The sequence below is a fragment of the Aplidium turbinatum genome, chromosome 18 (genome assembly GCF_918807975.1).
Source record: "Aplidium turbinatum chromosome 18, kaAplTurb1.1, whole genome shotgun sequence".
In the NCBI taxonomy this organism is placed as follows: Eukaryota; Metazoa; Chordata; class Ascidiacea; order Aplousobranchia; family Polyclinidae; genus Aplidium; species Aplidium turbinatum.
Genome location: NC_137489.1, coordinates 16,073,818 through 16,087,129, shown reverse-complemented (window position 1 = coordinate 16,087,129; position 13,312 = coordinate 16,073,818). Strand labels below are relative to the sequence as shown.

General features: G+C 39.3%; 1 protein-coding gene across 1 annotated transcript in view; it reads right to left on the bottom strand.

Annotated features, from left to right (window-relative positions):
• Positions 1–6,318: 6,318 nt before the first annotated feature.
• Positions 6,319–13,312, bottom strand: part of LOC145787481 (palmitoyltransferase ZDHHC9-like) — a 30,944-nt gene continuing 23,950 nt past the window's right edge. Inside the window, exons 10-13 of the mRNA XM_082599229.1 lie at positions 12,844–12,946; positions 8,989–9,207; positions 8,602–8,743; positions 6,319–7,964 (exon numbers count right to left, since the gene is read on the bottom strand). Coding sequence (XP_082455355.1) covers positions 7,561–7,964; positions 8,602–8,743; positions 8,989–9,207; positions 12,844–12,946 — 868 coding nt within the window. The 3' untranslated portion in view covers positions 6,319–7,560. The remainder of the gene's footprint in view (positions 7,965–8,601; positions 8,744–8,988; positions 9,208–12,843; positions 12,947–13,312) is intronic.

The window sequence follows — 13,312 nt, the reverse complement described above, 5'->3', positions numbered from 1 at the left end:
TTCGTGGCTGATATGACTAAGTACTTTTTTCACATTTTGGACTCTTCAATACGTAAGCCCGATTTTATTGAACTGCTTACGTACACAGGCAGTGCCGTTCGAATCGTGAACGAACGCCCTTTGGTACCTTTGAGTGACGACCCTAGGGATTTTACTGTCATCACCCCTGCCTCACTTTTGACCCCATACTTAGACCCATACTGTGCTGTTGGGCAACCACATGATCGTGACCAACTAAGAAGGGATTATCGGTTCAATTTGTCACTTTCTCAGCAGTTTTGGAGTAAATGGATCGATTTTTACTTGCCAGGTCTTCAGGGCCGGAAAAAATGGCTAAAAATGGCCGAGAATTTGGAGCCTGGTCAACTTGTAGTGGTAGGTTCTCTCCAAGACATTGGTAAACGTGGGAAGTATCAACTTGGGAGGGTGCATGAGGTAGTTCCACAAATTAGGAAAGGGAAGCCTGTGGTTCGTAGAGCTAAAGTTTCCGTCTGCAACTATGATGAGAGTACGGGGAAAGTGAAAGTAGACTACGTGTTGAGGGATATTTCGTGCCTCGCCCCCGTAAAGAACACCTAAGTGTTAGGGTTTGAGCCTGGCTTTGTCTGCGGTGGCCGACACTTGTCTGAGCCCAGAACAGTCGGTTATTATCGCAACCATTGTATATAGCGTCATTTTAGCGTGTACCTATGGTACCAATTTCATGTAGGCTATCGTCGTGTATTATTCGTATTGCTGTTCATTCTTTGCATGCCCTTTGTATTTACGTATTAACTTAAACGTGAGTGATTCAAACAATTTGTGTATTGTGTGTTTTTATTCATTGGCTCACAATTGTCGTCAATTCTTTTTAGTTATGCCATGTCAGACTGTCATATCTAGGGGCCGCTATGTTCCCGACAATTTTCACCAAATCAAACGTCATATAAAAACCGTTATGGTCTACTTAACCTAGCTGGCATCTTACGTCATGGAAATTGCTAGAAAATGTCCAAATATTGCACCATCGGTCGTAAAACCTGATGAAATATTGCATCACTACCTTTGAACACCGGTTTGAATTGCGTGACAATGTCTTTCATTATTGCGTCACAGTTACTGTCTACGTGCATTTGAGATATCGCAAATTATTCTAGTCATTCGTGAAATGGTTGCTTGAGAGTTAGTCGCACATTTAACTGTTTGCTTAGTGCTTGCCAGCTGGATAAAATTTCCGTCTTTTATCTAAGTAATCTGTTCTGTAGTGACAAGTTTTAGTGGTGTACGGCGTTGCATCCAATTTCGACAGCCAGGTGGCTAATTTTACAGAAATACAAATTTGAATAGACGTTTCGAAGGAGTGTTTCTTTTTCGGTCATTACATACAGACGAACGGATCCGGGAACTTTATGTTACAATTTTCCCACGAAGAGATTATGGTTTACCGCTGTGACCATCAGTAGAAAATTGACATAGCTACTGGCACAGAAATCACCTTTGATTCGAGTTTCATTTTTTTACTCCTGTATGGGAAAGCGCATTGTAACCTATGGCTATACTGAGATGTGTGAATCATACAAAACATGGCCTACCTCATGGTGCTGAAATCCAAGATCCAGAAAGAACACTACTGAATATGCCCATAAGCGATGCCGATAATATAAATCACAATCAGGTATAAGGACTTCTTAGGCCAATTAGTTCAGAAGCATACAGGCCGAAACGTGACGATTCTGAATCGTTGTTCTATTTAGCAATCGTTACTCAATGATAACAACTGTGCACACACTGGCACAACAACTTTCACTACCTACGCCTACGGTACTAATGTAAAAAAATTGGGGCCCTCAAAACCAGAGAGCCTTTGCCTCGTGGTTAATCGGGCTCTGCCCAAACTAAGCCAAGTTTGTGTCACATAAAAAGAATTGTTTTATTTTTTCTCAAGTGTTTGTTTTCTGCTTTTTTGCTCTCAAGCCAAGCCTACCAAGTCAATCTCAAGCGAAGCCAAGTCTATAGTATAGCCTAGATTTTTCCCCTTTAAATTCTAAACAAGTCTAATAAGCTATAAAGGAAGGAATTTTGCTGTGTTTTTTAAGTTACCTTCTTTTTATGACTTGTTTATGAACAGAACGTGGTATAAAACTGGATAAAAACTTTGAAGAACTTCGAGCTGAGCAGAGCAGCAAAGAGATTAGTTTAATACTGTCAGCTAAACTGTAAAGACAAATTGGGGAGTGTTCTTTGTGGGTTTTAAGCCCAACAATATTTTATTTTGGTGCAATAAAATGGGCCTATTTTAATCTGCGTACGCTAGAGGAAGATGCATAAAAATAAAATTTTAAGAGATTTTATTTGTTTTTGGAAAGCAGCCAGTGGCGTATGCCCCGACGCAGCAGAGGCTATTTAGTGACGTCCACGCGTAGGCAAAGTAAAATAATTGGACCATGACAAACACATTGAAAGCTAAACCTATGACTTAATGCCCTAGGCCTAAATGATGTAGCTTGAGTCAATCAATCAAGTTTATTTCAGTATTGCTCCACATAGGCTACGATGCATTGTAAAAAATGGTATATTGAATAAGTCTTTATCAAAGTCAATGTGCCCCACAAATTCATATAAAACTTGAGCGATGGAAGTGAGAGTAGGCTCCCTTCGCCACACACTCCAAGCACTCACTGAATAAAGCTCACAGCTAAAACAAAATACGCAAAATAAGCGGCACATAGCATTTGACCAGGGCTGTGGAGTCGAGCCCCGACGAAAAATATAGCCTGTGAGGCTACGACTCCGACTCCTCGATTTATAACTGGCCGAGTTCTGTTTCAATGTTGCCAAAATTTTTTAATTCTAAAATTATTCAAAAACAGTAGCCTATTTCAGGGCTTTGGAGCAGGCGTAAATGTTAAGTTGCTCCAGCTCCGGAGCTCCCTTTTATCATAACTTAGCTCCAGCTCCTGAGCTTATTGATACCACTGCTCCGGCTCCGGAAAGTGCTTCATAAAAATAATGATGACATATTAATTTAATTTCTAAACCTTAAGATTGCCTGCAGTCAACTGTTGCTAAAAAATGGCACAACTTTATGAAACTTAAGGTACTTTTATCAAAATGTCATGCGGAACTGCATTTCAACACATATTCGTTAATTCGACGTCTGATTACGCAAATAGTTTCTTAATTTTGTGAACGGTTGGTGTTAAATTATGTGAATTCAGCCAAAAGTAGTAGCATCTTATGAATTACATCGGTGCCGGAGCTATTTTTTAAACAACTGGTTTCAGCTCCACTTGAATTTCACGTAAAGCTCCGGCTCCGTTGAAAATGTACGGCTCCAGGGCTCCGGCTCCAAAGCCCTGAACAGTAATCAGCAGTTTTATGAAACCTAGTGCATTGAAGCGATTGAAGCCGTAGTGTTGTAAGTAATATACATTTAGTCAAATTTATCACATTGCAAGCAGTTCAAAACTTAATTAATGTCTAAAGAACGCAATAGAAAGAACAAGAGACAATGTTTTGAAAAAAGATTGCAAACTAAAGTTTTATTCTTCATCAATCAAGCTGAACATTATATTCGACTCCGGCCACGTCAAATTCCCTTCGACTCCACAGCCCTGTATTTAAAAAAGTTCTTTGGTGCTATTTTATTCGCATTGTTTATAATAATTGTACCGTATACTATTCACATAACAGACGAAATAAGAGGTTTCTCTCTGTCACCGTCTAGCGGAAATACGAATCTTACAGTAATTGAACTTCAAGTCAAAGGCTTCTTTTGGAGCAACGCCAGTAAACTATAAGGCAAGGTTCGATTTAGTATCCAGCCTGAAACTTCGCTAAAGCAATCACTAGATTTATTTCGTTAGTCAGCAGAAAGTCAACTACTGCGCTGTTGGCCTACTTATAACATCCTGTGGCAGCCGCTCGCATGAAGGGACCAGAAGAATGTAAAACATTGTAAGAATAAAAAGCTTCGCGTGTGTAACCATCAACTAGGTTCATCATGCGTCTGGTTGAAAACTTGCCTCGGTCAGTCAACTAAAAAGCCTCAGGCAGTCAGCAGAGTATCACACGAATTAGTATTCTGCAACTATTCTACTAAGCTCTCACTTCCAAACTTGCTGCAAATAAACACTGTAATTAAGTTCATTTATTCGGTGTCGTTCGCTCAGCATGTTGAAATAGCATAGTTTCTTGAATTAAGGTGATGAAATGTCGTTGTTATGTAACATTATCAAGAAAACGACATTATCTCTTGGACGATATGGGTGTCTCGTGACAACCAGAAAAGCGCAGCAACTTGGAAAGGAATCGAACCAGGACCTTTGCAAACTCGAGTTCAATTGAAACAAAAAGCCGTGTATGGTGAACAGCAAACACTGGTTCGATTCCCCAAAACTATCTTTATAGTTTTTATCCTTTGCCTTATTGATGTAAATTACCAAGGCTTGTGCGGCGTCAGCAACCTACGGGACCTATTCCAACTATAAAAAAAGTTGTTCTTTTCACATCATTTCAACGTCGTTAGAGGAAGCGATGTAATAACAGCAACTTTAGCAGGTTAAGATTTCGTAAAAACAGCTAGGCTGTGTTGCTAAGAAAGCCAACACTCAGTATAGATCGTAAAAGAAAATTCAAAGCACGCAACATTAAGACGACCTTGTGCTGGTAGACATTGCATCAACATGAAAACAAAAATCTTTTTCGCAAAAATGCACAATTATTGAGCTGCAGGCAATCTGCTCTCACTGAAATAGATCGGAAGAAAATTCGATTTTAATCAGCCATTGAGCTTGTACAGCAAAAACAATCAATAATAAAAGGACAAATCTACTATGCCCTCTTTCTTGTAGCCTAATCCGGCTTGAGCTGGTGCGTATAGGACGAAGGATTTAAGTAAATTGTAATGGATCAACACAGCCGGCTAAACATGTGTAGTTTGCTATCGCCGGTATTAATTAAACACGAATTTTAATATAAAAAAAAAAAAAACAGCAGCGAAGTGCCAAAGTATGGCAATGTGGCAAACTGACTTTCACGCACATAAACAGTTGTTGGTAATCTTTCGCAGTTGAGAACTATGAAGTTTCTTGGGAAATTTTAACTTTTTAGAAATCAAATTAAAATTCACAATTTGATGCATCATCTTTGTTTGTTTTTCATATCTTTGTCCTGCATTGCGGGAAAGCGGATTTGAGCGCTATGCATCGGTGTACGCCTTCCGACGTACACCTGACCCACGCTGCAGCCGACGGCAATGTCTATTTCCGGTTGTCTACTCTACTTATGACTTAAATTTAGTACTACCCATTACTCGAAATCGATCACTTGGTAGAGGCAATTATCGTAAAGTTTCTTGCCCAGAGAAACAACAGCAAGTGCTGTTGTGGTCATCATGAAATGCTATGCTAAGGACCGGTATTGTGGTTGAGTCTGCAAGGAAAAAGTGGCTAAAAATGACTATGTTTTCTGTACGTACCGTACAATGCACATGCGTTTCAAGAACCCTCATTTTTAAGCATTGATGAATTATTTGAACGTACACTATGGGCTCCACAGTAAGCCATAAAATTCAATGAATGCTTTTTAGCCGTAGTCGGTGGCCTAGGCTACCAAAGAATGTCTTCTAGCGCAAGAACTAGCGCTTCATGTAAAGTAAGCGAAGAGGGAAACATCCCAGCTTGCAAAATTGATACTTTTTACATCGATCCAACGTCTACATAGTACATACGTACGTAACATAACGTGCTTGGGCTGGCTGCAATAACAGCGGATCATTTAAGCCGCCGATTGAGGTAACCATTTGATCATTTTATCAAGAATGACTTTGCGTGAAGCTTATCGGTGGGTTAATCATAGGCAATTTTAATCAGTAGATGACTTAGGTGAGCGCATGAGAAAAAATGTAGTCCGTGGATGAAGCTACTTAATCTGCAGATTTGCTTAATCGGTGAATGATCCGTCATTGGAGCATTGAACCAGGATGGCCAGGTGGTCTAAAAATCGGAAAAAAACGAGAAATTGGCCTAATTTCATACGTTCCGTCCGCCGGCTAGCAAATCATTCGGACATTTATGTGTGCCAACTGCCAATGTCTAAGTTTCTGTGACATTAATAAAGTGCTGGACCACGAATAAAACAAAACAGTTTTTTTATTGTTTGTCCTAAAATGTCCTAATTTCAGGTTACTATTGTCCGAAATCTTCTAGAATTACCTGGCAACCCTGCATCCAAGACTCAATGTTTAAACTGCCGATGTGGGTAATGTCTGATGATGCATTTCATATCTCTTGTAACAACGCTGACAGCACAAAATGAAAACAAACAACAAATGAAACACATCGGTATCATTCCTGTCTTACTGCGGCTGGAACTGGCAATTTCTTCTACGTGGAACAATAGGCGAATGAAAACTTGTTTGTAAATATTCTAGGGGATCTTCGTTAAAGTCAGTCGTTCTGACTGACGAAACGTCGAAAATAAAGCCGGTTGTCAGAGCCTAGTTTGCAATCACCAGAAGAACGCAAAATATTATTTTAGAACTCTGGGAGAGGGTGGATTATTCCCCCATCCTACATTGAAACGGCCTTGGACAAAATACAATTCGGTTCTTGGGACCGCATGTAAAGTTTAAGAAAAAAATCATGAAGTTTTTGACTGTGACTGTGTTAAGAAACGATGGGAGACGACAGAATTAGTGAATTGAAAATGAAATAAAAAAACACAAATTTCACACGTTCAAGTTTGTGTTCTTTGTCAGTCCCTTCTCCACAAGAACAAGCCGCCCGCTTGACAACCAACTTCATTACAACATACTGTGTATGACACTGTGTATATCAAAATAAAAAATGGGAAAAGCCTAAAATCGCATCAAAAACTGAACCGTAAGTAATCGCATACATTCTACACAAGTTATTTTCAAAATTATCTATAATAATAATACATCATGGCACAAACTCCCGAGAAGAGTCACACAATCCTCTTTGGGACGCAGTGGTTCTTCTCAGCACGTCTTCCTTGGATAAGATTCCAAGAAAATAGCTTCATGCAACCACACTGCACACATGGACGTAAATAAAACATTATATTGCATTAAAAGCACCGTTATTCTGTATAAACGCATTGGGGAATCAACTATCAAAAGCAGTCGCTCTTGCACAAGGTCTGAGGACGATATATGGATTTGTTGTCTAGAAATAAACCTAGATACAAGAAAACAGCGAAAATATGTCACAAAAATGTAGCAGATGAGGAAACTTCTAGAAATAACGCTCCCGCAAGAACTAATAGAGAAACGGTCTTTCCACAAATGAAAAAATATATTCTAGCTGGGTAGCCTAGATACCAATAGAGAAAATAGCAGTAGACGAACTCGTAACACTTATTTATGTTTTCAGTCGATTTGGGATGTTTTTGTATTGAACTGACGCAATGATATAATTAGCTGGCTTAAATTCAACATGAAAATGTTATAAAAAATGCTGTTTGACGTTGATTCGACGTAATCATCGATTGACTACTGCATCAGTGTTGAAAGTCTTTACGACAGTGAGTCTCTGTGTTTTCTGACAAAGCCAAGCTTCACACAGCGCTAAACTTTGGTAACTTAATTTTTAACTTTTCATTTTTGGTCTTATTGTCACAAGATGACGCACCGTTTGATTTGAGCAACAAAGTGCTCGAATCTGTTGAAAACACAGTTACATTTGCCGAGTCATCAACCTGTTCTTGCAAGTCATTGTCATCGGAGTCAACATTGCATTGACTCTCAACTGTCGAGCTGCGGTGATCGATGGTGACCTCGGTAGAGTTTTTAGCGCCTACCGGATTTAAAGCGCTCGAAAACGGGGAATGTGATTGATGAAACCCGACGCTATTATTCGTGTTGTAACTCAGTCTGGGAGTTGCAGTGTTGTCATCGTCATGTGGAGAGTGATGAGTGACGGAAACAGTTGGTGCAACATTTTGGAGACAGTTATCTTCATCTGAAATAGGAGAGGTATGTGCGTCTGTTAAAGTACTGCATATACAAAAGAAGATAAGTTTGTACAGATTTCTAGAGCTACCCGTAGACCAATACGATTATGATTCTGTTTTGGTCACATGTCGGGACTTTTTAAAACACCCAGCGTTTTAAAACACCCAATAGTTGCATTGTATTGAATTACAAGATGTATACTAAAACATTTTCAAATGGAAGAACACATCTTTTTACTTATATCTCCACACAACTGGCATCAGACATTTTCCTCTTCTATTGTGTTAAAAGTAGCTGCTCTTACTCAGGCCCGGATTTAGGGGGGGGGGGGGGGACAGAGGGTGCAGGTGCTCCGCCCCCCCCCCCCCCCGACTTTTGAAGGGCCTCCTACGTGGAAAAAATGTGATTTTGTGTTATTATTATTTCTTCTTTAAGCCTTTGAAGTTTCTGCAAAATGCCGTGCAGTGCTGGATTAATGCTACTGTAGACGTAGAGGTGGTTTTTCGCGCTCCGGGCCCCCCATCAGCTAAAATTTTTTTTGCACGGGGCCCCCATCTAAAAGTGCCCCGGCCTTCCACCAGCTAAATCCGGTCCTGCTCTTAAATCAAAGTAAACACAAATAACCATTATTCGCGGCAACTTACCACCAGGTGGTCCACCAGCCCCGTATGTGTTCTGTGTCGAACTGTCTTGCTCCAGCCGCCGGTAGGAGGTGTGAGTCGTGCCGCCCTGCTCCACTTCTGATGCAGTGAATGTTGTTTGCGTGGGGTATGGCTTGTCCGATTGCTGAAATATAACCATTTTAAAACGTCGATCAGACGTCAGAAAATACAAAATAATGTCAATAATTTTTGCTTGCATGCCACAACACAACTCTATTATCCAGCAAACAAAACTCGTTTCTTTTACATTAGTTTAACGTATGTGGAGTAAGAGCAACAATGACGAATTCTGGTAAGTGGTACTTGGTGGACCAAGAAAACTTACTTTGACCTTTTCTCAGACAGAATGTTTAATTATATGTATTGTACCTGGTCGACTGAAGGAGGACCATAGATCCCGCCATTTTGTGGGGCGGCACGGGGCTTGGGGGCATGAGCATCAATACTCTCTTGGGACGCAAAGCCCCTCGCATCGATCATGGACGGGGGGAGGGGGGAACAAAGAATGTAGAAGCAATTGCTGACGCAATTTCCGCGATCAAAAGGATTCTTCGCGTCCCTGTATTTCTTTGCCCAAGTTCCTTTGATCTGGAAGTTGATAAAAAAAAACTTGATCTGCTTGCTTGTTAAAACAGATCAAATAGATAGAAAACAATGTGAACACAACGCAACCGCCATGAATGCGCGAGTGACCTTTTGAAAGTGTGAGAGTAAAATCGTTCATATTCAAATAACTGATCAATGAAATAGTCGATGGTTGATCTAAAACACTTCTTACCTTACTTCATGCTAAAGAAATAAATACATTCACAAGAGAGACAAGAGTTTGTTAGAGGGTTTGCTTTCATGCATGCACTACGAACAGCGAACATTAAATATGAAATTAAAGAACACACACATAATTATCGTTTCTAGCACTAGTTGCAACGTTCATCTGATGAAAGTGAAAGCAACAATAAAGAAGTTGATTTATTGCTTCACTGACGTTTTGCGCATCCTCAGAGCGAATAACACACAAAATAAAATTTACGAAGTTATATACTGCAGTGCGGTTGAAGGCAAGAAAAAAAGAAAAACACACTCGCTATGAGGATGCGCATTGTTATGGTGCGCGAAACATGAGAGAAGCAATAAATCAACCTGTTCGTCGTTCCTTTCGCCTTCACTTTCATTAGATGAACGTTGCAACTAGTGCGAGAAACGATAATTATCCTGATGAACAGCTAAACTTTTCAGTATTCACACACATGATTTTAACATCAATTTTATTAAACATAACAAGAAATAACCTGCAAGTTTTCGGCTTGGATGGAAGTCAAATGTTAAACCATGTGGCAGTGGCGCCGCCAGACCTTCAACAATGGGGGGGGCAAAATATTGACAGTGTAAGACAGTAGCGTAGTCAAAAACTTTGAAAGGGGGGTGTTGACAGCCGGCGGGCGAAGCCCGATGGCGTGTTCGCCGAAGGCGACACTTAGCGGCGGGGGGTGTGGGGGGCCTCCCCCAGAAAATTTTGAAAAATTACTTTCAATTTGGTGCATTCTGAGAGCATTTTCAACAAAATTGTGGGTATGAATATTTCTGTAAAATGGTGCTGTCCGGTGGCATAGCAAAAGGATAAGATCATATTTTCTTTGGCATTTTTCGGAAATAAAGCTAAGTCTCTATGTTTTCTTGTTGCTAATTCCAGACTGAGATATTTGAATGTTTGGAATTGGCAAAACTCGCTCTTTTAATGCAGTTTCGTTTAAAATTAGGCAAACTTTGTTTTAGAGACATAGGTTGATTGCTTTTTTGCGAGATTATTACAGTTTTATTATTTATCAATTTTCTCATTGGTTGTTTCAAAAAACGATCTTATTCCGGTAAGTCACTAACTTTTATGCTCTGAAGTCAACCCAAAGTTTAGACAATGTAACGTCATAGAGGTCATACATCTTGATGAGTGTCAAACAAAAAGCTTTGAGACAATGAAGTTACTTTAGGCTATTTCTGATATATTCAAGTTTTGTTTGACGAATAGCTGTTTAGATGTTAATCTAGATCAAACAAGCGATCTCAGCAGTTTCAGATGGCTTGCATCCTTGCACAGTTTGACGAGAAATTACATCATAGGCTAAAACTTTTCTTGTAAACAATGTATTAACATCCGTAAATTCAATTTGAAAGGTTGAAAGCCCCGAACCCCCCTCCCTTGGCTACGCCACTGGTGCAAGACATGCAAGACAGTGGTATATTATTTAATTTCTCTTGTTTTCTACCAGGGCTGGAAAAAATGTTTAGCTTCCCGGGAATCTGTTTTTTAGAGAAAAATTTCCCGCGGCTTACAATCACGATAATGAGAACCTTATATTATACTGATCTCCGGGGCTGACGTAAACCTTAAAAGTCATGTCGACATATTCTTGATGCCCCCCTTATCGAAAATTGTTCTTTGTAATACCGCTTTAAAGGAGGATTACGATTATGAACAAAAGAATAAATTTTAAACTTCATTTTGAATTGAAAAGACATGACGTAATGTCTTCCAACCTTAGTTATATATTTTTTCATTACGTAACGTCTTGTAGGAATAAATTAAAAATCAGTATGATCGCTCAAAATGAAAGCAATGGGACTACGAATCCTCACTAAACCAATCAATCAATGGTCTTGTTGCACCGAAGATGACAACCTTATATTTTACTGATCTCCGGAGCTGACGTAAACCTTAAGGCATAGATCTGTTGACTCAATGCAAACCCTTTGAAGGTTGGGGGGGGGGGGGGCTGTCAATTCAACTTTTTTGTATCAACAGTTGTATCTCTAAAACCACTGAGGCTGCGACTACGAGATTTCTTGACTTTTCCTAACTTTTATTCACCTCTATTGACCTGAAATTTTGAGCGAATAAAGGTTATAAATTGAAAGATATAAGGCATTTCTCAGCACATCCTCTGAAATATTTCATATTCTATTGTGAAACATTTTCCCACCAGCTGGATGAAAGTAATTAATTTGGCCCATGTCTCGTTAATCCTAACTGTTTCACAGCGTGAAGGGCATTGGCTGTATGTAAAATAATGTAAAAAAAATTAATCACAACATTACTATGCACGTTCTTCATTACTCTACCAAAAAATAATGTGTAAACTCACGCTAGAAATTACACTCATAAGTGACCTCAACATTTCAACGTATATGAGCAGTTCTAAAATTCACATAGTTTTAATTTTCGGATATGCTCAGCGTGAATAATTTTACAAAGTGAATCCCAAATTTTAAAACCGTGCCAAAATAACAGAGATATCACTCCTAAAGCATAAGAAGAATTGACAGCCCCCTCCCCAAACTGAGCAAGACTCCAGGAGCCCAACCTTCTAAGGGTTAAAAGTCATGTCGACTTATTCTTGATGCCCTTATCGAAAACTGTTCTTTGTAGTACTGCTTTGAAGGTGGATTACGACTATGAACAAAAGAATAAATTTTAAACTTCAATTTGTATTGAAAATACATGACGTAATGTCTTCCAACCTTATCACACTTTTTTCATTACGTAATATTTACCACCACCAAACCACTTTTGACGATCGAATTTGTTAATTTATTATTCGGTAAAATGTTTAGATGATGTCACGTCATTACACCGATTTGAGATATAATTTCATTTATGACGTCGTCGTATGAATGAAAAACTTTTACAAGTTTTATACTCTGCTGAGATTAAAGAAGAAACATAAATGATAAATATTGGAGAAATTGAGTCTCCTTTACAACTTAAGAATCGAACAACTCAAAACTGCTGAAACAAAACGTTTTGTTTAAGTGAAAGAATCACTGCAAGCAACCAATGCCAAAATGCGCGCGGAAGAAGTCATGGGAGTGTGAGGTATCAAAAATTTAACAGGTTGTTATTTTTCTACATCAATGTGACGTTAGTTAAAACTTTAAAAAGTCTATATCTTTGCTTCTGTAGAAAATCTTTTTATCTACTGTACAATTTAGTAATCAAGGTTTTCGATACTTTTTTTTAAAGAGAGAGCTGCCCCGCCTGCCCCCCCCCCCCCTGCCGGCGCCACTGCCATGTGGTGTTGCATAGTTTTATAAAGTTGCTGTACATTGTACAACGATTGATAGTTTAGAAAACAGTTTTCACTAAAAAACTTTGCTGAAAGAAAAAATTTTTTTTAGGAAAATTAAACCCAAAAGCTGCGTATAATGAAGACAAATGTATTTCCTACTTACGTCTTCGTTCGTAGTGAGACTCTGTACAACCAGGTAAGTGTGGAAGCCAGATAGTCCAACCACAGACCATACGCTGAAGAAACAGATGATGACCTCCAAAACGGTGAACATGACAGTTAAGGAATAAACATTGTTTGCAACACGGTTATTAACATATTATTTTAAGGCATTGACACACAACCAAACATGGTTCGATACTTGGCTCGCCTGGAAGCTACACCGTTATGGTTAGCGAATCGCAATTGCTCGCTGTACTAGTCTACTAGTGAGCACTCAGCCTTGTGGTGACTGCCCGGAAGAACGGATAGGAGATTAAATAAGAAACGTCTACTTCTTTGAGCGACGTGGAATTATCGCTAAATCCTACTTTCTTACTGACAAAGTCAATGCAAAACGTTCCTGCTATCATATACCAACAGACGAATCATTGCTTTCCTCATTGATTCAACGTCTTCGTACATTAAGGTAG